Source organism: Salvelinus sp. IW2-2015, linkage group LG20, assembly GCF_002910315.2.
Source record: "Salvelinus sp. IW2-2015 linkage group LG20, ASM291031v2, whole genome shotgun sequence".
NCBI lineage: Eukaryota > Metazoa > Chordata > Actinopteri > Salmoniformes > Salmonidae > Salvelinus > Salvelinus sp. IW2-2015.
In genome coordinates this window covers 47,767,431-47,790,273 of record NC_036860.1, presented here as the reverse complement: position 1 = coordinate 47,790,273, position 22,843 = coordinate 47,767,431, and the positions used below count along the sequence as shown (strand labels likewise).

The window sequence follows — 22,843 nt, the reverse complement described above, 5'->3', positions numbered from 1 at the left end:
GGGTCTATCTTAGCAGCAGCATCTCTGCAGCTCGTGGAGAGGAGATGGGTCGTTCCACAAAAAGAGTGGCATTTGCATCCCTTTGATATTTTAAGTAGAAATTGTGCACCAATATGTAGTGTTTATAGCTTGGTATATGAAATGAAAGGCCTTTTAAAGATGTACTCTCTAACTTTTGTATAATTTCAGCCAGTAGTTTTGAAAGTGGTGCTCATAGCCAAAAGTGGTCCTTGTTATTTTYTGTACTACGTCGTTCATTTCGTGTGATATGTTACAAATTTTGCAATTTGCATGAAATCATATGTATTTTGCAATTTTGTGTGATATGGTACAATAATTTGTGCAATATGTTACAAATGTGTTATGCTTATGATCCCTGAGTGCATCTTTAATATAGACAACATGAAGAATTCAATAAATCAAATGTTTTTATATGAATAAAAGTCAGCTTTTTGACAGGTCGTTCTCTGACATCTAGGAAGATTTTAACCAACTTAACACCAACATTCCTCCCAAGTTTTCACCATCATTGTAAAGCCCTAGTTATTTTCTTGCTTTGATAAAGTAATTTCAGAAGATAAAATAAATAATTATGTGATTAGTGATTCATTTACGTCTGTCCTTCATTTCAACCCTGCTACGTGAACTGAACTCTCATTTTAATATGGTGAAACTATTCCTTTAAACTTGTTTTAATTACTTTTAAGAAACATTGAACATATAATAGTCAAATCATAGAGTAAAGTCAGGTGAGCTGGTTCTGCACTTTTTGGCCCTTTTCTGGTGTTTTGTGGTGGAAAACCAAGTGGGTTGTCCATAAAACTTCAACCCTGTTACCCAAAGATAGATAGGCTACACATTCTTTTGAAATATTTTAGTTGATGTTGTGAATATTGCATTCAACTGCCACTCCCTGTTGCACACAACAAGCTTCCATTCCCCCTGTCACAAGGGGATTTCTGGCTTTTTTTTATATGAAATCATCAACCCTGTTACGGTCAACTCTGTTACTTTATTAGATTTTTTTATGAAGATGAACATGTGCTCTTCACAACATAATGTTAAAATAAAACTTCTTTTTTTTAAAGTTACACTTCTCAAAAGCCACCGACTTGGTGGAACGACCCAGATTTAGATACAGAGAGAGAGAGAAACCTCTGGGGCTTTGACCAGCCCGGCACTGGATCGATGCTGAATCTGCAATAGCAACCAGATCAGTCTCCTTTCCCTGCCCTGGCTGCTCTAAGGGTGCTGTCTAGCTAGCCTTACAACTCCCATTCCTTTTCATGTTAAGGTACTGTTAAAGGATGAGCTAATGAAATTAATAAAAGTAATATAAACTGCACATCTTTGTGCTGTGGTCTTGAGTAGTGACAGCATAGAAATCCTACTCTCCAATCATTACTGACCACCACTGTTACCATAATGACATGAACAGAAAGCACTGTGTCTCATCTTAGATGGCTTTACGACCGCAGATCTCCAACATGGTCATTATGTCCCCATAAAAGGGAACCTCAAAGTCAACATAGCGTTTAGATTATATTTCTCATGTGCCTCTAATATTATTGTTACTACTTTTTAGAAAGGGAGTTTGTTGTTATAGTGTAGTTCTATACTGCCTCCCCTATTATTACCATAGCTGTGGGTTATAAATAGGTTCAACCAAATATTGACAGAGAAAATATATACTTTGAGGTTATTGATTTACAGTGAAAGCGCATTTCTTTCCAGAAAAGACCTGAAGACTTGAAAACATCTCTAGTAGTAGATGGGATGGGAAAGCAGGATCAGGTTATTTCCCCTTCAGCCTCAGATCAGGAATCTAGCCTGGAAGCTGCTGGCCACAGATCACCATCATGCTATGAAAATGAATAAATACAAAAAAAAGTGATGAGAAAAGCAGAAAGCAGAAAGCAGAAAAGTAGAAAAAAAGCAGGACATTTTATTTCACAAAAAGATAATTACCTGGAGCCTCATAAAAGTGGCCAGCCACTCGATCAGCTCGTTCTTTGATTCACAGCACAGGTACCTGAGAAGATTGGTAGTGGGCGAGGGTGAGTTAGAGAAGGGCTAGATCTTTACCATGATCCTCAGCAGAGCTTAAGTGCTCTAATTACTACTGTTTAACGATCTTCAGTTGCTACCCAAGATACTCACCATTGCTGTATGTCTCGTACTGCCTTCTCACACAGTACAGTCATCCCCCAGCTAGAACACAAGATCACAGAGACCATAAGAAAGGAGAGCAAGGGCATGATATGGACAGCTGATATGGACTCAAATGATTTGAAATGGGAGGTTGCTGGTTGAAGCCCCAAGTGGGACATTCAGYGATTCTCACCATGACGGTGGCTGTAACTTCCTCTTGATACCACAGTAGACCTTCAGAGCATGGACTGGACACTCCCTCTCAGGCTGAGAACTCTACAAGATGGGCAAACAAGGCTGTTGTTACACAAATACTGCATATACATTACAGGAGTCTCACACTGTCACAGAAACAACACACATCTCCTTCCATCCTCTCTTACCTTCACTTCTTTGTACAGCCTTAGAGACAAGCCACTGAGCACACAGAGGCGTCTGCTGAAGGTTCCCTTACCCCTTTGACCTTTCTCTTCACAGAACTTGATCAGGCCGTTTCGGGACACATCTACCCTGCCTGCTGTGAAAGGGTACATCCAACTCTCATTTACTTTGTATACATTTTCTACCATATCATTAACACATCTCCTTCCCCCTTTTCATTGGACTTTCTCTTCAGTTATCAATGCTTTAAAAAATATATATATATATGCAATTGTATATATGCAATTGTGTAAGTATATTTATGGTATGTACAGGTCATTCAAAACTCTATGTAGTAAAGTTGAACTTTGTAGTCAATCCAAAACTGACTATGTAGTCATTCAAAACTCATTCAAAATACTGTACCTATGTAGGTAAGAATGGCCTCCATGTAGCAGTTCTTCTTGACCACCAGATGACAGTCTTTACCCAGAGAGAAATAGATAGTCAGCGCTCGCTCCTGATAGTGCAATGGACGCTCTGTTGGGGGAACCAGAGAAGACACCATATATTTTACCACTAGTTTACAGTTGAGCACCAGCTTTCATTATAACAATTTAAGATATTTCACACATTACCAACAGCTGTCCAACTCCTCAAACATTTAAGAAGAGACTTTGCAACTATAACTGAGGTGTTCTAAACCATTACCTATCTCCTGGTTGTCGTCGACCAGGAAGCAGCTCCAGTAGTCCCCCTGCTGTGGAGGGATGTTCCTGCGTCTCAGGACCTTACATACCAGCTCCTCAGCACTCACTTCCTGGGAGATCTGAGAGAGGGGAGCAGGCAGGGGAGCTTATGATTATCTGGGCACAAACAAATTGCAGAAGAACACCCTGTACTGTAGCCTATGGATTCTAGTCAAAGGTGAAAGGTGAGAGTGCACATGGAGCTGACCTGAACCAGCAGCTCAGAGCCCTCCTCCTTCCTCTCCAGGTAAACCCCACAGATGGTGAGAGGTGATGGGCTTCCCTACAGAACAGTATGAAGAGAGAGACGCAGCAGGCCAACAGCCATCCTTAGTCCAGCAAATAGTAAGAGATAGATAGTATAGGTCAAGGAAGTCAGGATTTAATCATTTCAGTTGGGTGGCAAACAAATGCTGCAAGGGGTTCTGAAAATGTCATCATGCCATGGGTGTGTGCTCACCTCCTTTGTGTGTTCCTTCTGTGCTTTGATGACATGCGAGATCATGTCCAGCTGCCTCTGAAACTGCTCTGCATCCACCTGCCACACAGACAGACCATCTGATCATCCATCTGATCAGGCCATTTCATTTGTCTTCTTGTGACAACACAGTACATTTCTCTCTCTTTGTCTTCTATAAATCAGTGATGTCATCAGTGTGAGACAGACACACTCACATTGAAGATGTCCTGGTAGTTCTGGATGAGATCCTCTACCACCTGTCCTGCGCTGTTATCAGTGCCGTCCATCTGGAAGAGCGTGGGACCAAACACAATGGCCAGGTTGTGCATGTTCATCTGATTCTCATCTGCAAAGCACTGGACGCTTTGGGAACAAAATCGCCAGATTTGTACAACAGCGATGCATGTCTTGAACTTTCAAAGACAAATGAGTCAATTCCTTATATAGAAACTGTATAGAAACTGTTTTTATTCTACTTATATGTGAATAAAGGACAAATGTCCTGTGGGAAAGAGGACAATTTTTCCAGAATGGAGGTAAAGAAATAAAAAGAGAGGGGAGGACAGACAGACAGAGGTAGAGATTGAGGCTCACCAGTAGAGGTGGTTGATGACAGCCCCCAGAGTGGCTCTGTTGACTCGGGGGAGGCTGTGGAGGAGGGCCTGGTACTGGGACACTCTCTCACTCATCTCACTGATAGCTGGTGGACATAGAAGAAGAACACCTACATATTACAGCACAGCACACAACTCCCTATCATGGGGCTACCACTGAGTATATTTACATGCACACAAATAATTCTATATTAAACTGATTATGGCAGAAGACCGAGTATGAAATTTGTCATGTAAACACCTTACTCTGCTTATCTTAATCGGTGTACGGTCATAATCAAAGTAAGCATACGTTGATTAAAACACCTTGTTTTCTGAGCAATCTGTAGAATTATTAGGACATGTAAACAGCTTAATTGGCGTTCCAGTGGTTTATTTGATCTGCGTATATGCAAGCACTTGGTAGTGCAAACCTCCTCTTATGCACGAGTGAAGTGAGTTCAGAAAAACGTATAAATAGTTTTTACTTACAAACTTTATATGACTGAACTCAGAATCAAATAGCCTTTGCAAAAATACCACGGTCACTGTGGTAGAACGTTCATTTTAATTGACGATTTTCTGCATTTATCAAAAGTCCCATCAGAAGCCGGATTTCAGATGTAAACATTTTAAACAAACTATTATATTAACCTGACTTTCCACAATAATAACATTATTGTGTGCATGTAACCGTGCTCAATGATACGACTACCAAGACGAGCAGTGAGAAGCACTGGTGTGGTCATTGTGGTCCACCAGTATTAGAATGAGGGTAGGCCAGACTCACTAGTGGTGTGGAGCCATGGCAGAGAGGCCTGATGGCCATTGAAAACCCCCTCTCCCACTTCCCTGAGGAACCTCTTCAGGACGTTTGCCACGTCATCCACCTGGCGCTCCTCTTCACTCAGACGGACCTGCCGGGCATCATGGCGGAGAAAGAACAGCAGGGCGGCGATCTTGGAGTTCACACCACACCTCCGATAGATGCCCTCTGACTTCAAACCTGGAAAGGAAATCTCCCATAAAGAAACCCATCAACACTGAACCATTAACACAGACTTACAAATACACTGATAGTGAAATGAGTGAAGCTAGGAAGAGTTTATCTTTTGTTAGGTATCTGTCCCGACCGATGCCATGCTAGGTCCACCCACCATGCTGTGTGATGTAGCTCATGCAGCGGTCCACGATGACAGGGACGTCTGTGTCAGTGAGCTGCTGCTGGTCCAGGGAGCCGTCTCCTCTCCCTGAGCCCTGTTGGAGCCCACTCAGCCAGCCCTGGAAGTCAGGCCTCCTGTCCCCCTCCACACGCAGGCTTCTGCCTCCGTCCACCAGCACCACAGCACCAGCCTCCTGCTCCATGGCTAAAACAGGGACACAAAACAACATACAGTGTCATGACTCACACAATCAAACACTATCTACATCAGCATGTACGTCAACGTAGTAGCTGTTTTATTCTGTTGCAGCCAAAAAATATATCACTCTTACATCATTAGTACAACAATACACACTAAAAACTTAAACTTCACTGAACTTCTCCCTCTACAGTACATCCTAACACCTCCACTGTGGCAATTTCAGGAGTGACTCACAGAGCTCCTTTATTTTGCGCAGGTCGATGTTCTCCACTCGATCTGCTCCGTGGAGGAGTAGGAGCAGTCTGGAGCCCCCCAGGGAGAACCAGCCCAGGAGGGGGCTATGGTGGCTCTGGCCCTCAGTGTAGCGCAACCGGCCCACCCTCTCAAAGGGCCAGCACACCAGGTCCTCTGCTGCAGAGGGGACCAGCGCCTGACATACAATAAGATAAGGCAGTACGTAGCTATATACACTAGCAAAACTACTAATTACCAGTCTATCATGATACTCAATGAAATCTAGTTTTAAAGAGGTGGTTACCTTGGCGATGGCCTTGATCCACCCTTTCACTTTGTCAGAGGAGTCTTCTCCAAATAGATAGACTCTCCCAGAGTCATGGTACAGCTCAAAGGAATGGGCATAACTGAGCCAGGAAAGGTACAGTGTGGTAAGAAATATATATATCAACATTTTACTAAAGCCTACACTGATAGGGTTTTATAAATTCCCAATTATGCCTAAATGGTATAAATAACGGCATTTGCTACACCCTGGAAAAGTACATTTGATCTGCTCATGTCATTACTGATGGGGGTGAATGTGTTGCCTGTCTTACCCATGTTTCCCTGGGGGATTGACCAACAGACACAGGACATCACTCATCTTCAACCCGCCGCTCTGACTGGAGCTCTTCTCACTCTCATAGTAGCTGAAGTTACCTTGGTTCAGAGAGCACCATCGACGGCTAAAATCTAGAGAAAATCTATCAATTTAACTGATGGTAACTCTATTGGCATTAATTACACTTTCCTAAGAGGACTGTCCAAGTTGGTCATTATTTCACCTGACCAATAGACATTCAGATCTAAACAGGGTTGGGGAGTAACTGTAATCTGTTTACAAAAAACTGTAGCTGTAATCAGTTATATTACCAGCAAAAATATTTTAATCAGATTACAGATACTTTTGAAAAACTAGATGATTACTTCTTGGATTACTTTAAAATTCAGAATGGATGTTTGCTAAATAAAATTATGACACCTTTCTATTTTCTCAATGAAAAAGGCGCAAGTTTAAGTTCGTTCCACTAATAGTCAGACCACTATTATGACACCAAATGCGTTTGAAGGATCCTTTGTGTCTTCTTCTAATGCCTATTAAGGGAAAAGTAATCAGATCACGTTACTGAGTTTGGGTAACCCAAAAGTTATGTTACTGATTACAATATTGGATTGGTAACTAGTAACTGTAACAGATTACATTTAGAAAGTAACCTACCCAACCCTGGATTTAAAGCATGTCCAATCACCCACCTCCTTTTGCTTTGCACTCTGTTACTGGCCGTATTGAGGAAGCGGTCTTGAAGAGATAACCAGTGTGTGAGACGGGGAGAGCAGCCTCTAGGAGTGTGTGATCTCCAGCCCTAGACCCTGGCAGATCTAGAGAGGAAATACATAGAACTACTGATGTCTCCTATACTGAACAAAACACAGTACAAGTTGAATGTAAAGTTGGAGATGAGGGTTCTCTTTCATATAATTTATTGGAGCTTTTCTTTTTTTATGTGCAAGACAACACAAAACATGCCACCTGGTGGCAGAAAAGCCATACAGCATCCATAAACAACAATTGCATACAATAGGAGACAAAACAACACCCACAAACAATTGACAACAAAAACATGGAGCAATAATAATGATAGAGTTGATTCGGGACCTTTACGACACCAGCTACGTTGTGGTCAAGAGCTTCGGTTGCAAAAACGAAATAAAATCAATCAAATTTATTTATAAATCAAATGTATTTATAAAGCCCTTCTTACATCAGCTGATGTCACAAAGTGCTGTACAGAAACCCAGCCCAAAACCCCCAAAAAGCAAGCAATGCAGGTGTAGAAGCACGGTGGCTAGGAAAAACTCCATAGAAAGGCCAAAACCTAGGAAGAAACCTAGAGAGGAAGCAGGCTATGAGGGGTGGCCAGTCTTCTTCTGGCTGTGCCAGGTGGAGATTATAACAGAACATGGCCAAYATGAGGGGTGGCCAAAAATAGGTGCATTGTTCCAGACCTGTAAATGCACCCAGAAAAAAATATATAGAAATGGAGCAGAGGATTGATTGATGAGACTCCTACCTGTGTTGTGGTTGTGAGTTAAGAACTCCACCTGTAGTATCTGTCCATAGTGTTGGGCCACGGACACAGGGCTGGGCAGCTCTGGATCACCTGTATAACAGTTCACATCTGCTCCACAGAACACCAGAGACAGAGTCTCCAATACATCATCCGTCTGAACGGTACTGCACAGAGCCTGAGAGGTAGGCAAGGAGGAGGGAGAGGAAGAGAGAGAGGGAGAGAGAGATGAGAGACAGAGAAGAGAGAGAGAGAGAGAGAGAATCAGATAGCAGAAAACACATGTCTGAACTTTTGAGAGTATGGGATGGAGAGAGAGACAAAGAGAGAGAGAAATATATACAGTTGAAGTCGGAAGTTTACATACACTTAGGTTGGAGTCATTAAAACTTGTTTTTCAACCACTTCATACATTTCTTGTCAACAAACTATAGTTTTGGGAAGTCGGTTAGGACATCTACTTTGTGAATGACACAAGTAATTTTTCCAACAATTGTTTACAGACAGATTATTTCACTTATAATTCACTGTATCACAATTCCAGTGGGTCAGAAGTTTACATACAGTAATTTGACTGTGCCTTTAAACAGCTTGGAAAATTCCAGAAAATGATGTCATGGCTTTAGAAGCTTCTGATAGGCTAATTGACATAATTTGAGTCAATTGGAGGTGTACCTGTGGATGTATTTCAAGGCCTACCTTCAAACTCAGTGTCTATTTTCTTGACATCATGGGAAAATCAAAAGAAATCAGCCAAAACCTCAGAAAAAAAACTTGTAGATCTCCACAAGTCTGGTTCATCCTTGGGAGCAAATTCCAAACGCCTGAAGGTACCAAGTTCATCTGTACAAACAATAGTATGCAAGTATAAACACCATAGAACCATGCAGCCATCATACCACTCAGGAAGGAGACACGTTCTGTCTCCTAGAGATGAACGTACCTTGGTGCGAAAAGTGCAAATCAATTCCAGAACAACAGCAAAGGACCTTGTGAAGATGCTGGAGGAAACAGGTACAAAAGTATCTATATCCACAGTAAAACGAGTCTTATATCGACATAACCTGAAAGGCGGCTCAGCAAGGAAGAAGCCACTGCTCCAAAACCGCCATAAAAAAGCCAGACTACGGTTTGCAACTGCATATGGGAACAAAGATCGTACTTTTTGGAGAAATGTCCTCTGGTCTGATGAAACAAAAATAGAACTGTTTGGCAATAATGACAATCGTTATGTTTGGAGGAAAAAGGGAGAGGGCTGCAAGCCGAGGAACACCATCCCAACCGTGAAGCACGGGGGTGGCAGCATCATGTTGTGGGGGTGCTTTCTGCAGGAGGACTGGTGCACTTCACAAAATAGATGGCATCATGAGGAAGGACAATTATGTGGATATATTGAAGTAACATCTCAAGACATCAGTCAGGAAGTTAAAGCTTTGTCGCAAATGGGTCTTCCCCAAAAAATGGGGACAAATGGGGGGAACCCCCAAGCATACTTCCAAAGTTGTGGCAAAATGGCTTAAGGACAACAAAGTCAAGGTATTGGAGTGGCCATCACAAAGCCCTGACCTCAATCCCATAGAAAAATTGTGGGCAGAACTGAAAAAGCGTGTGCGAGCAAGGAGGCCTACAAACCTGACTCAGTTACACCAGCTGTGTCGAGAGGAATGGGCCAAAATTAACCCAACTTATTGTGGGAAGCTTGTGGAAGGCTACCCGAATCATTTGACCCAAGTTAAACAATTTAAAGGAAATGCTACCAAATACTAATTGAGTGTATATAAACTTCTGACCCACTGGGAATGTGATGAAATAAATAAATGCTGAAATAAATAATTCTCTTTACTATTACTCTGACATTTCACATTCTTAAAATAAAGTAGTGGTCAGAAACCTGGCCGGGTGGTGCCAGAATAACAACCTATCCCTCAACGTAACCAAGACTAAGGAGATTATTGTGGACTACAGAAAAAGGTGGACCGAGCACATCACCATTCTCATCGACGGGGCTGTAGTGGATGGAGCAGGTTGAGAGCTTCAAGTTCCTTGTTGTCCACATCAACAACAAACTAGAATGGTCCAAACACACCAAGACAGTCGTGAAGAGGGCACGACAAAGCCTATTCCCCCTCAGGAAACTAAAAAGATTTGTCATGGGTCCTGAGATCCTCCTAAGGTTCTACAGCTGCAATATCGAGAGCATCCTGACTGGTTGCATCACTGCCTGGTACGGCAATTGCTCGGCCTCCGACCGCAAGGCACTACAGAGGGTAGTACGTACGGCCCAGTACATCACTGGGGCTAAGCTGCCTGCCATCCAGGACCTCTACACCAGGCAGTGTCAGAGGAAAGCCCTAAAAATTGTCAAAGACCCCAGCCACCCCAGTCATAGACTGTTCTCTCTACTACCGCATGGCAAGCGGTACCGGAGTGCCAAGTCTAGGACAAAAAGGCTTCTCAACAGTTTTTACCCCCAAGCTATAAGACTCCTGAACAGGTAATCAAATGGCTACCCGGACAATCTGCATTGTGTGCCCCGCCCCAACCCCTCTTTTTACACTGCTGCTACTCTCTGTTTATCATATATGCATAGTCACTTTAACTATACATTCATGTACATACTACCTCAAATGGCCCGACCAACCAGTGTTCCCGCACATTGGCTAACCGGGCTATCTGCATTGTGCCCTGCCACCCATCATCCACCAACCCTTCTTTTACGCTACTGCTACTCTCTGTTCATCATATATGCATGGTCACTTTAACCATATCTACATGTACATACTACCTCAATCAGCCCGATTAACCGGTGTCTGTATGTAGCCTCGCTACTTTTATAGCCTCGCTACTGTATATAGCCTTGCTACTGTTATTTTTCACTGTCTTTTTACTGTTGTTTTTATTTCTTTATTTACCTATTGTTCACCTAATACCTTTTTTGCACTATTGGTTAGAGCCTGTAAGTAAGCATTTCACTGTAAGGTCTACCTGTTGTATTCAGCGCACGTGACAAATAAACTTTGATTTGATTTGATCCTAACTGACCTAAAACAGGGAATTTTTACCAGGATTAAATGTCAGGAATTGTGAAAAACTGAGTTTAAATGTATTTGGCTAAGGTGTACGTAAACTTCCGACTTCAACTGTATATAGGGAGAGGGAAAGAAAAGTGATATTTGACAGTATGTGTGTGTCTCACTTTGTTGAGGGCCTCCTGTTGGCCAAACAGAGCATGGTAGCGACGGTATTTCCCCTGGCAGTACTTAGCAGAGACAAAGCGCTGGCGCTTCTCACTATCACTTGATGGGTGGAGCGCCTCGCTTGGTGGCATGTTAGCTGCCCAGAACAGGTTTACCCTGTTGTTACCTAACAGGAACACCTGGTGAACAGGGAGTGGCATTAGAACCTTGATCTGAAAGATATATTCCTTTATTGACAGTGTGAGCTATGAGAGAGTTCTTCTTTTCAAAGAAAAACATGTAAATTAGTGCAAATATACAAAAAGAGGAACCATAGTGTGAGGAACATAAACAGAGGAAGACCACATATGGGTGGTGAGGAGGAGGTTCCTAATAGAATACTCATTAGAAACCTACCTGAATAAGGTTATCAGTCCACACCTTTTCATCCATTCTCAGACTGCGAACTTTGGACACACTCTGGCCCAGACCCCTGTGCACGCCTAAACCACAGAGAGATGTCAGAATTTGATTTCAATGTCCTCTCCCAGGCACTGTTATCCAATGGAAATGTATGTGCACTGTACCAATGTGGTACAACTTATTGACCTGAAATATTTGTTTATCAAATTATATTTTATGTGTCACATGCGCTGAATACAACGGGTGCAGACTTCACTGTGATAGGCTTGCTTTCGATCTCTTCTCAACGATGCAGTTAAAAAATTAAAATAGTAACACAAGAGGAATAAAATACACAAGGATGGAGCTATATACAGAGAGTACCAGATCAATGTGCAGAAGTACAAGGTATTTGAGGTAGATATGTACATTAAGGCAGGGTAAAGTGACTAAGCAGCAGGATATATAATAATAAGAGTAAAATAAAGAACAGAGTAGCAGCAGGATATAATTAGCGTAGAAGTGTGTGTGTGTGTGTGTGTGTGTGTGCGAGCGTGTATGCGTATGTGAGTTGGAATATGGAATATATTGGAATATGTTCCGCATCGCGTCCAACAACAATATTGACGAATATGCTGATTCGGTGAGCGAGTTCATTAGGAAGTGCATTGACGATGTCGTACCCGCAGCAACGATAAAAAACATTCCCAACCAGAAACCGTGGATTGACGGCAGCATTCGCGGAAACTGAAAGCGCGAACCACTGCTTTTAACCAGGCAAGGTGACCGGAAGCATGACCGAATACAAACAGTGTAGCTATCTCTCCGCAAGGCAATCAAACAGGCTAAGTCCAGTACAGAGACAAAATCGAGTCGCAATTCAACAGCTCAGACACAAGAGGTATGTGGCAGGGTCTACAGTCAATCACGGATTACAAAAAGAAAACCAGCCCCGTCGCGGACCAGATGTCTTGCTCCCAGACAGGCTAAACAACTTTTTTGCCCGCTTTGAGACAATACAGTGCCACTGACACGGCCCCCTCCAAAACCTGCGGCTCTCCTTCACTGCAGCCGAGGTGGAGTAAAACATTTAAACGTGTTAACCTCGCAAGGCTGCAGGCCCAGACGGCATTCCCAGCCGCGTCCTCAGAGCATGCGCAGACCAGCTGGCTGGTCATATTCAATCAATCCTTATCCCAGTCTGCTGTTCCCACATGCTTCAAGAGGGCCACCATTGTTCCTGTTCCCAAGAAAGCTAAGGTAACTGAGCTAAACGACTACCGCCCGTAGCACTCACTTCCGTCATCATGAAGTGCTTTGAGAGACTAGTCAAGGACCATATCACCTCCACCCTACGCGACACCCTAGACCCACTCCAATTTGCTTACCGACCCAATAGGTCCACAGACGACGCAATCGCAACCACACTGCACACTGCCCTAACCCATCTGGACAAGAGGAATACCCATGTGAGAATGCTGTTCATCGATTACAGCTCAGCATTTAACACCATAGTACCCTCCAAACTCGTCATCAAGCTCGAGACCCTGGGTCTCGACCCCGCCCTGTGCAACTGGGTCCTGGACTTCCTGACGGGCCGCCCCAGGTGGTGGAGTAGGTAACAACATCTCCACCCCGCTGATCCTCAACACTGGGGCCCACAAGGGTGCGTTCTGAGCCCTCTCCTGTACTCCCTGTTCACCCACGACTGTCGTGCCATGCACGCGCTCCAACTCAATCATCAAGTTTGCGGATGACACTACAGTGGTAGGCTTGATTACCAACAACGACGAGACGGCCTACAGGGAGGAGGTGAGGGCCCTCGGAGTGTGGTGTCAGGAAAATAACCTCACACTCACACTCAACGTCAACAAAAACAAAGGAGATGATTGTGGACTTCAGGAAACAGCAGAGGGAGCACCCCCCTATCCACATCGACGGGTCAGTAGTGGAGAAGGTGGAAAGTTTTTAAGTTCCTCGGTGTACACATCACGGACAAACTGAATTGGTCCACCCACACAGACAGCGTTGTGAAGAAGGCGCAGCCGCCTCTTCAACCTCAGAGGCTGAAGAAATTCGGCTTGTCACCAAAAGCACTCACAAACTTCTACAGATGCACAATCGAGAGCATCCTGTCGGGCTGTATCACCGCCTGGTACGGCAACTGCTCCGCCCACAACCGTAAGGCTCTCCAGAGGGTAGTGAGGTCTGCAGAACGCATCACCAGGGCAAACTACCTGCCCTCCAGGACACCTACACCACCCGATGTCACAGGAAGCCATAAAGATCATCCAGGACAACAACCACCCAAGCCACTGCCTGTTCACCCCGCTATCATCCAGAAGGCGAGGTCAGTACAGGTGCATCAAAGCAGGGACCGAGAGACTGAAAAACAGCTTCTATCTCAAGGCCATCAGACTGTTAAACAGCCACCACTAACATTTAGCGGCCGCTGCCAACATACTGACTCAACTCAGCCACTTTAAAAATGGGAATTGATGGAAATTATTTAAAAATGTACCACTAGCCACTTTAAACAATGCCACTTAATATAATGTTTACATACCCTACATTACCCATCTCATATGTATATACTGTACTCTATATCATCTACTGCATCTTGCCATCTTTATGTAATACATGTACCACTAGCCACTTTAAACTATGCCACTTTATGTTTACATACCCTACAGTACTCATCTCATATGTATATACCGTACTCTATACCATCTACTGCATCTGCCATGCCGTTCTGTACCACCACTCATTCATATATCTTTATGTACATATTCTTTATCCCTTTACACTTGTGTGTGTGTGTAAGGTAGTAGTTGTGGAATTGTTAGGTTAGATTACTTGTTGGTTATTACTGCATTGTCGGAACTAGAAGCACAAGCATTTCGCTACACTCGCATTAACATCTGCTAACCATGTGTATGTGACTAATAAAATTTGATTTGATTTGATTTGATGTGTGTTTGTGTTATGTCGGTATGCGTGTGTGTGAAGGTAGTGTATGTGGATGTGTGTGTAATCTGATCACTATAGAAACTGATCAATGCTCTTGACCATTCACTCTCTGAGTTTGGACTGCCATCTAGGCAAGGTTCTTCCGTACCTGCACAGCACTTGCAAAGGACCACACAGAGGTTGACAGATGCCCAGTCTGGATGGGGGGCGCCACAGTCTGCACAGCGCTGGTTGGCCTCCACAGCCCAGATCTTCTGGGCCACCACATCGCTGGACAGAGAGCGACTGACACAGTCCTGCAGGGCCTCCACCCACTGATCCCTCTGCTGCGCCGACTCGGCCAGGAAACTAACCAAACAGAACAGGGGTCACAGAGGGTCCACTGTGGGATGACATTAAACGTTCATAGGTCAGAGGTCAGTCTCACCTGAATGTTCTGTAGAAGGTGGTGAGGTTGAAGGACCGTTTGTCTGTGCTCTTCACAGTACCCACATTCATCTCAATGTAGGTGATGCCAACACCCTGGCTGTGCTCCTGATGACAGAGAACATCACAGGTTTTTAAGGATAACTGACTCCAAAGGACTTTCATGAACATTTTATTTTATTTATTTCAGGACAAATGCATGCACCATGGATACACACCTCAGCGTTCCCGTAGAGGAAGACCCTGTCTGCACAGATGACTACATAGACCTTGGAGCGCAGTCCATTCATCTCCAGGTATCCTTGTTTACTAATGAGAGAGACTCCACTATCACGCTGTCCACTAGTAAAACTGAAGTTCATAAGGGACATCTCCATGCTGCTACGACGCTGCTGAATAGTTTCTTTCAGTACTGACACCCATTCCTCCCTGACAGCTGAAAAAACACACGCACACGCACACGCACACACACACATAGATTGCACACACAAAGTATTAATATTTCCTCATTGTGATCATTGTTATTTTAGGCTGAACACTTACTGTTGTTTTCAGCACGGAACAAGAAAGTCCTGTTCCTTGTCACCACCTCAAACTTCTGCTCTCCAACGTTAAGCACTTCAGTGACAGACAGTATGGCTATGATCCGCTTTGAGTAGACCTCCTGAGGAAAAGGGAGAGAAGGAGTGAGAAGGGGAGGGTCTAATAAGTAAGGTATTTCACAGTATACCCTCTGATCTGTGACACTATGTGTGGGTCTATGGAAGACGTCTGAACCTTCTCATTTTGAAAGTATCGCAGGTATTTTGCATCCAACATCACCCAACGCTTCTGGAAAATAAGGCTCCTGCAGATAAAACAGAGATTATTTACTCTCTAATGCATGCACACACACACATGCATGAACAAACACACAAATGCATGCATGCATGTGCACACACGCATGCACGCACACACCTCTCTCTCTTACCCCTGAGGTGGGGTCTTGTCCAGCCAGCCCATCTTGATAACAGGAGTGTGGTGAAGATCAGAGTCTCCGAGGTCGTTTGATCGTGACAGTGTGCAGGCAAGATCGATACTATCTTCATCAACCGATGATGTTCTCCTGAGAACAGAGATACACACAAAAGTAGCAAGGAAATCACCTTATCTCATCATGTTTTCTCCAGTTTCTAGTCAATTATAATATAACCAAAACATGCAATCAAAGGAATCACACACAACTCACATGCAAAACAGTTAAAAAGAAACACACCTGCTTGCTTCAATGTCCTCACACTCAACCTCCTCCACACTAAACTGACTGCGGAAGCAGTTCTGCATGGCTCGCAATGAATCGTCCTATGGTGCAGAATACAAAATGCTAACAATGTATCAAAATGTCATCTTTTATACTTCAATGACTTGTGTACAAAAATAACTATGGCATGTGTACAATCACTAACAGAAACACCCATCAGTCAGTCACTCTAAACATCTGTAATCCCACAAAATAAGAGACAAATGTAGTACCTAAACATCCACACATACAGATGCATAACGTACCTGGTCTGCCATGACATCTGAGACGAATAACTGAAGCCAAAGGATTACAGTAAGTAAATAGTTTCTCTGTTATGTCGAGAAATGTACAGCTACGTCACATGTTCCAATGAAAAACCACACAATCCAGCAGAGAGTCAGACCTCACAACTGATAGAGTACCTCATTCATGTTTTCTCAGAGTCTCAGATTAGTTCACATAGGTAAACTGACAGGGTTTGAGTAATAAATGGGCACTGTCATCTGGCCACCTGCTTGGGAGGGCGAGCCCCATCCCTCTGACAATGTTCCTCTTATCACAGCAGGTATATACAGGAAGTGGGCTTAGTAAACTGCTGTCAGAGAGACTGATGTTCCTCATGAAACTGCAATCACCCTGAACAAACTAGCTGACATTTACAGCAGCTTCTCTAATGGCACAAGGCCACAGGCATATGAGTAAGGTATGATCATTTACATATTTACATATTCAGGCTGACCTGTACTGTATGTTCTGTATATTCTACAGTATATTATAAGGAAAATTACTCATTGTAATTTTATGAAAAATAACACTCTTGTTAGAATAAATCTATTGATAAAAGTACATTTTCAACAGATAATCTCAGATATATCATAGAAGCAGATCAGAGAACACAGCAGACAGGTAAAGCATAGCAGCGAGAGACAATACCTGTAGGAATTGGGCTCTTGTAACTGTGCTGAGCTGCTACCTTAGGAAAGAAGATCTTGTAGACGCAGTGAAAGATATGCTCAGTAAAATCAATATACTGGATTGACAATATATCTCTGAAAAAGTATTTTGCCTTCGCAATAGTGAAGTTTACACTCACCAACCTTAATAGTCTTCTTTCCCTCTTCTCTGGTGAGAGACAGATGTGAGAACATTCTTCTCTAGAGAGAGAGAGAGAGAGAGAGAGGAGAGAGAGAGAGAGATCATTGCCCAATAGAGGGTCCCACAAAGTATAATATGAGCCAGAGCATAGAGTCTATGTCCAGACTCAGAGATGGCAGCCTTTGTGTAGCCTTTGTGATCAGAATGCTTGAAATAAATATTGATGGTATCACAAATAAATATCACAAATAAGATTATTCTGTGCCCTGTCACGCAATAAAGTTATGTTTTAGTATGTAACACTAGGAAAGATGTGACCAGATGTTCAAAAGTCAAATCATCGTGTTTACCGGTAAACATTTGGCTAGATTAGCCAGCTAATAGTGGAAGTAAACAAACCATATAGTACATATATGGGAAGTACACTGATGTTACCTGAGAGGCGGACATTAACCAGGTTACCATCAAAATTGTTATTACTGTAAAGTACATGTTACAACAGGCCTGATTTGTCAGTACATTTCCAAACGTTGACTAAACAAAATATGCTAGAAAAGGTGGGATTTTTTCCTGCGCTCTAAAAATGAGGGGTTCTTCAAAGAACCTTAGGGTTCTTGGCACTGAAAATGGCCCCTAATTCTAAGAACCCCATAAGAGGTGGGGTTCATCGAGAAACCTCCTTAATTGGTGGGGGTTCTTGCAGGAACCTAACTGCCCAACTGAAACATTTGGATTTGAAAGGGCAGCAGGTGCAGTCACTTAACTGAAAAATGTAATGATCTCATCAATTTAAGTTAAGGTTTGTCCCTTGTATATTTTAAATTGATATTGTTTTATGATGATACCATTTATCTTTTCATATTTGTGCAAATCTTTCTGAAACAGAAAATGGACACAATTCAATGGATATGAAATCAACAAAGAGGTAGAATGTGGTAGCTATAAGAATATGTTGAAAGCTAGCTGTGTCGGGTGCACTGCAACATACAGTGGGGGAAACAAGTATTTGATACACTGCCGATTTTGCAGGTATCCTACTTACAAAGCAATGTAGAGGTCTGTAATTTATCATAGTACACTTCAACTGTGAGAGACGGAATCTAAAACACAAAAATACAGAAAATCACATTGTATGATTTTTAAGTAATTAATTTGCATTTTATTGCATGACATAAGTATTTGATACATCAGAAAAGCATAACTTAATATTGGTACAGAAACCTTTGTTTGCAATTACAGAGATCATACGTTTCCTGTAGTTCTTGACCAGGTTTGCACACACTGCAGCAGGAATTTTGGCCCACTCCTCCATACAGACCTTCTCCAGATCCTTCAGGTTTCGGGGCTGTCGCTGGGCAATACGGACTTTCAGCTCCTCCAAAGATTTCTATTGGGTTCAGGTCTGGAGACTGGCTAGGCCACTCCAGGACCTTGAGATGCTTCTTACGGAGCCACTCCTTAGTTGCCCTGGCTGTGTGTTTCGGGTCGTTGTCATGCTGGAAGACCCAGCCACGACCCATCTTCAATGCTCTTACTGAGGAAGGAGGTTGTTGGCCAAGATCTCGCGATCCATGGCCCCATCCATCCTCCCCTCAATACGGTGCAGTCGTCCTGTCCCTTTGCAGAAAAGCATCCCCAAAGAATGATGTTTCCACCTCCATGCTTCACGGTTGGATGGTGTTCTTGGGGTTGTACTCATCCTTCTTCTTCTCCAAACACGGCGAGTGGAGTTTAGACCAAAAAGCTCTATTTTTGTCTCATCAGACCACATGACCTTCTCCCATTCCTCCTCTGGATCATCCAAATGGTCATTGGCAAACTTCAGACGGGCCTGGACATGCGCTGGCTTGAGCAGGGGGACCTTGCGTGTGCTGCAGGATTTTAATCCATGACGGCGTAGTGTGGTACTAATGTTTTCTTTGAGACTGTGGTCCCAGCTCTCTTCAGGTCATGACCAGGTCCTGCCGTGTAGTTCTGGGCTGATCCCTCACCTTCCCCATGATCATTGATGCCCCACGAGGTGAGATCTTGCATGGAGCCCCAGACCGAGGGTGATTGACCGTCATCTTCAACTTCTTCCATTTTCTAATAATTGCGCCAACAGTTGTTGCCTTCTCACCAAGCTGCTTGCCCTATGTCTGTAGCCCATCCCGCCTTGTTCAGGTCTTCCAATTTTATCCCTGATGTCCTTACACAGCTCTCTGGTCTTGGCCATTGTGGAGAGGTTGGAGTCTGTTTGATTGAGTGTGTGGACAGGTGTCTTTTATACAGGTAACGAGTTCAAACAGGTGCAGTTAATACAGGTAATGAAGTGGAGAACAGGAGGGCTTCTTAAAGAAAAACGAACAGGTCTGTGAGAGCCGGAATTCTTACTGGTGGTAGGTTGATCAAATACTTATGTCATGCAATAAAATGCAAATTAATTACTTAAAAATCATACAATGTGATTTTCTGGATTTTTGTTTTAGATTCCGTCTCTCACAGTTGAAGTGTACCTATGATAAAAAGTACAGACCTCTACATGCTTTGTAAGTAGGAAAACCTGCAAAATCGGCAGTGTATCAAATACTTGTTCTCCCCACTGTAACTGAACTGGAGGCATACAATATGGTATGTCAATATGCATTGGTGTGTTATGCTGATCACATGTACCTTCCTCCTCCCTTACCTCTTCAATTAATATTCCATAGGCCTCTACATTATGGACAAGGTACTGTATGTGTATGAAAACCATTATCAAAACCATTTTTCCCCCCATTCACATTCACCTCAAATACCAAGGTATGAATTCTGTCGTGTGCATGTTTTGTTAATCATCTGTATAATTATATTTCAAATCAAATCAAAGTTTATTTGTCACGTGCGCTGAATACAACAGATGTAGACCTTACAGTGAAATGCTTGCTTACAGGCTCTAACCAATAGTGCAAAAAAGGTATTAGGTGAACAATAGGTAAGTAAAGAAATAAAACAACAGTAAAAAGACAGGCTATATACAGTAGCGAGGCTATATAAGTAGCGAGGCTACATACAGACACTGGTTAGTCAGGCTGATTGAGGTAGTATGTACATGTAGATATGGTTAAAGTGACCATGCATATATGATGWACAGAGAGTAGCAGTAGCGCAAAAGAGGGGTTGGCGGGTGGGACACAATGCAGATAGCCCGGTTAGCCAATGTGCGGGAACACTGGTTGGTCGGCCCAATTGAGGTAGTATGTACATGAATGTATAGTTAAAGTGACAATGCATATATGATAAACAGAGAGTAGCAGCAGCGTAAAAAGAGGGGTTGGGGGGGCACACAATGCAAATTGTCCGGGTAGCCATTTGATTACCTGTTCAGGAGTCTTATGGCTTGGGGGTAAAAACTGTTGAGAAGCCTTTTTGTCCTAGACTTGGCACTCCGGTACCGCTTGCCATGAGGTAGTAGAGAGAACAGTCTATGACTGGGGTGGCTGGGGTCTTTGACAATTTTTAGGGCTTTCCTCTGACACCGCCTGGTGTAGAGGTCCTGGATGGCAGGCAGGTTAGCCCAAGTGATGTACTGGGCTGTACGTACTACCCTCTGTAGTGCCTTGCAGTCAGAGGCCGAGCAATTGCCGTACCAGGAAGTGATGCAACCAGTCAGGATGCTCTCGATGTTGCAGCTGTAGAACCTTAGGAGGATCTCAGGACCCATGACAAATCTTTTTAGTTTCCTGAGGCTTTGTCGTGCCCTCTTCACGACTGTCTTGGTGTGCTTGGATCATTCTAGTTTGTTGTTGATGTGGACACCAAGGAACTTGACGCTCTCAACATGCTCCACTACAGCCCCGTCGATGAGCATGGGGGCGTGCTCGGTCCTCCTTTTCCTGTAGTCCACAATCATCTCCTTAGTCTTGGTTACGTTGAGGGATAGGTTGTTATTCTGGCACCACCCGGCCAGGTCTCTGACTTCCTCCCTATAGGCTGTCTCGTCGTTGTCGGTGATCAGGCCTCCCATTTTTGGAGGATTCCCAGACTTCACCCTCCCTACACCTCTGATGAATATAACAGGAAACCTGTTTGATCACCATGCACTGCAAAATCATTCTGGCTATGGATACGGAGAACATCAACATCAACACACCAAAGGATATACCCATTGGACATGGGGCTCTGCTGGGAGTTTACCTCATTTAGATTGTATTCAGATATTGTGTTATTGTTGTTATTGTTATGTGCATTATTCATTATAATAATAATAGGGAAGGGGGGGGGTTGTTCAAAAATTAACCCCAAAAGGTTCTTCAAAAGGTTCTTCAATGATCCATTAAAAGGGGTTATTTGAAGAACCAGTTCAAATGGTTCTTCGAATAATTTATAGTTCCCCCACAGTTTCAATTTGAAGGATACACCAGGAACCTTTTCTTTTTAGAGTGTGTCTGTAAAATTAACTATTTGATAAATGGCAGTGGGAACACCTTAATTTGCAAATATTTATAAAATAACCGATCATAGCGAAGTAAATTTGGGAGTCACGTGATATGTTGTGTGGTCTTCCCACAGAGACTCGGGAAAACATGCAGTTTATTAGGCAACAGATTCGATACAAAGTGATTTTCGCAACAGGTTAGGAGAGCATTTTTGCTAACCCTAACCTCGTTAGTCACCGCCTTTCAAAGTATGTTGCATTATGGGGATAAAATGTTCCGACTTGCGTCTACATGTCGACTGCATGAACCTTACAAAAATCATGTGATCAAAGGACACTGGAGTTTGGAATGCAGTCGACTGCAAGTTTCTGCAGTTGCTCTTCACCAACTTCATCCTGCAGCCCTCGCCTGCATTGTAGGATGCTCTATTGTCAACCAATCATTGTGTTTTTGTTTGACCCACAAAATGTGACTGAAACAGAAACCAACGGTGCTGCAATTCATGTACACAGTGGAAATGTACAAATTAATGAATGTTATATTTGAGGTGCTCTCTCCCAACAATTGATTGTACAATGTACACACATATATTTCCTATTTGTGATTGTGTGAGACATGTTTATTCCGACATTATAAAGCAAAACTTATAAACAATGGCAACACTGCCATGTTGCACTGCACTAAGCCTTGCTGTTGGAAAACCACATCAGTGTCCAACTTTCGGCTGTCGCAGATGCACCTCCCCGACTTTCGTCTACAGTTGGTTACTCAAAAGAGACCCATTTTTATGGAAACACGTTAGCCTGGGCAGCCTCTAGTGGGCGCAATGGATCTCCACTATCGTCTGGGATTAATATGCCCAGCTGGTAATTCACTCGTGTCCCCCGGGAAAACCGGTTCGTACTTAAAACATTCTTCATTCCGGCTGCAAAGGCTTCAATTTTCTCCTTAACTCGATTTAATGGCGAGAAGGAATGGGAAAAAATACGGGACGAGACCCGTAATAACAAATGCACAATAACACGTAGCACGAAAGCCGATACAACAGAGCACAGGTACTCACAAGACCAACG

General features: G+C 43.3%; 1 protein-coding gene across 8 annotated transcripts; it reads right to left on the bottom strand.

The window, feature by feature from the left end:
• Positions 1-992: 992 nt before the first annotated feature.
• Positions 993-20,968, bottom strand: LOC111981601 (arf-GAP with Rho-GAP domain, ANK repeat and PH domain-containing protein 1). 8 transcript variants are annotated; one of them, XM_024012954.3, is made up of 30 exons: positions 20,712-20,968; positions 17,212-17,432; positions 16,542-16,571; positions 16,252-16,337; positions 15,954-16,101; positions 15,774-15,843; positions 15,540-15,660; positions 15,215-15,432; positions 14,998-15,104; positions 14,719-14,918; positions 11,616-11,701; positions 11,219-11,398; positions 8,026-8,200; positions 7,208-7,333; positions 6,511-6,646; positions 6,216-6,318; positions 5,912-6,107; positions 5,471-5,680; positions 5,104-5,319; positions 4,315-4,420; positions 3,936-4,083; positions 3,721-3,798; positions 3,469-3,543; positions 3,223-3,340; positions 2,938-3,051; positions 2,535-2,668; positions 2,345-2,427; positions 2,161-2,211; positions 1,969-2,032; positions 993-1,862 (listed from the first exon to the last, which is right to left on the bottom strand). In XM_024012954.3, exons 3-30 carry the CDS (start codon positions 16,556-16,558, stop codon positions 1,818-1,820), a joined length of 3,411 nt encoding a protein of 1,136 aa, XP_023868722.1. In that variant the 5' UTR covers positions 16,559-16,571; positions 17,212-17,432; positions 20,712-20,968; the 3' UTR covers positions 993-1,817. The 8 variants fall into 8 exon arrangements, 7 of the variants coding, with proteins under 7 accessions (XP_023868722.1, XP_023868724.1, XP_023868723.1 ...); XM_024012956.3 differs by having other exon boundaries at positions 15,967-16,101; positions 20,712-20,966; XM_024012955.3 differs by lacking the exons at positions 17,212-17,432; positions 20,712-20,968 and having other exon boundaries at positions 2,535-2,665; positions 16,542-17,174.
• Between the last annotated feature and the right edge of the window lie 1,875 nt (positions 20,969-22,843).

Bases quoted from the DNA above. Each gene is read 5' to 3' on its own strand.
- LOC111981601 (XM_024012954.3), bottom strand. The intron at 15,105-15,214 runs GTGTGTATCCAT...CTCTGTCATCAG, and splicing joins TCCTCTACGGGAACGCTGAG to GAGCACAGCCAGGGTGTTGG. The intron at 5,320-5,470 runs GTGGGTGGACCT...TTTCCTTTCCAG, and splicing joins GAGCTACATCACACAGCATG to GTTTGAAGTCAGAGGGCATC.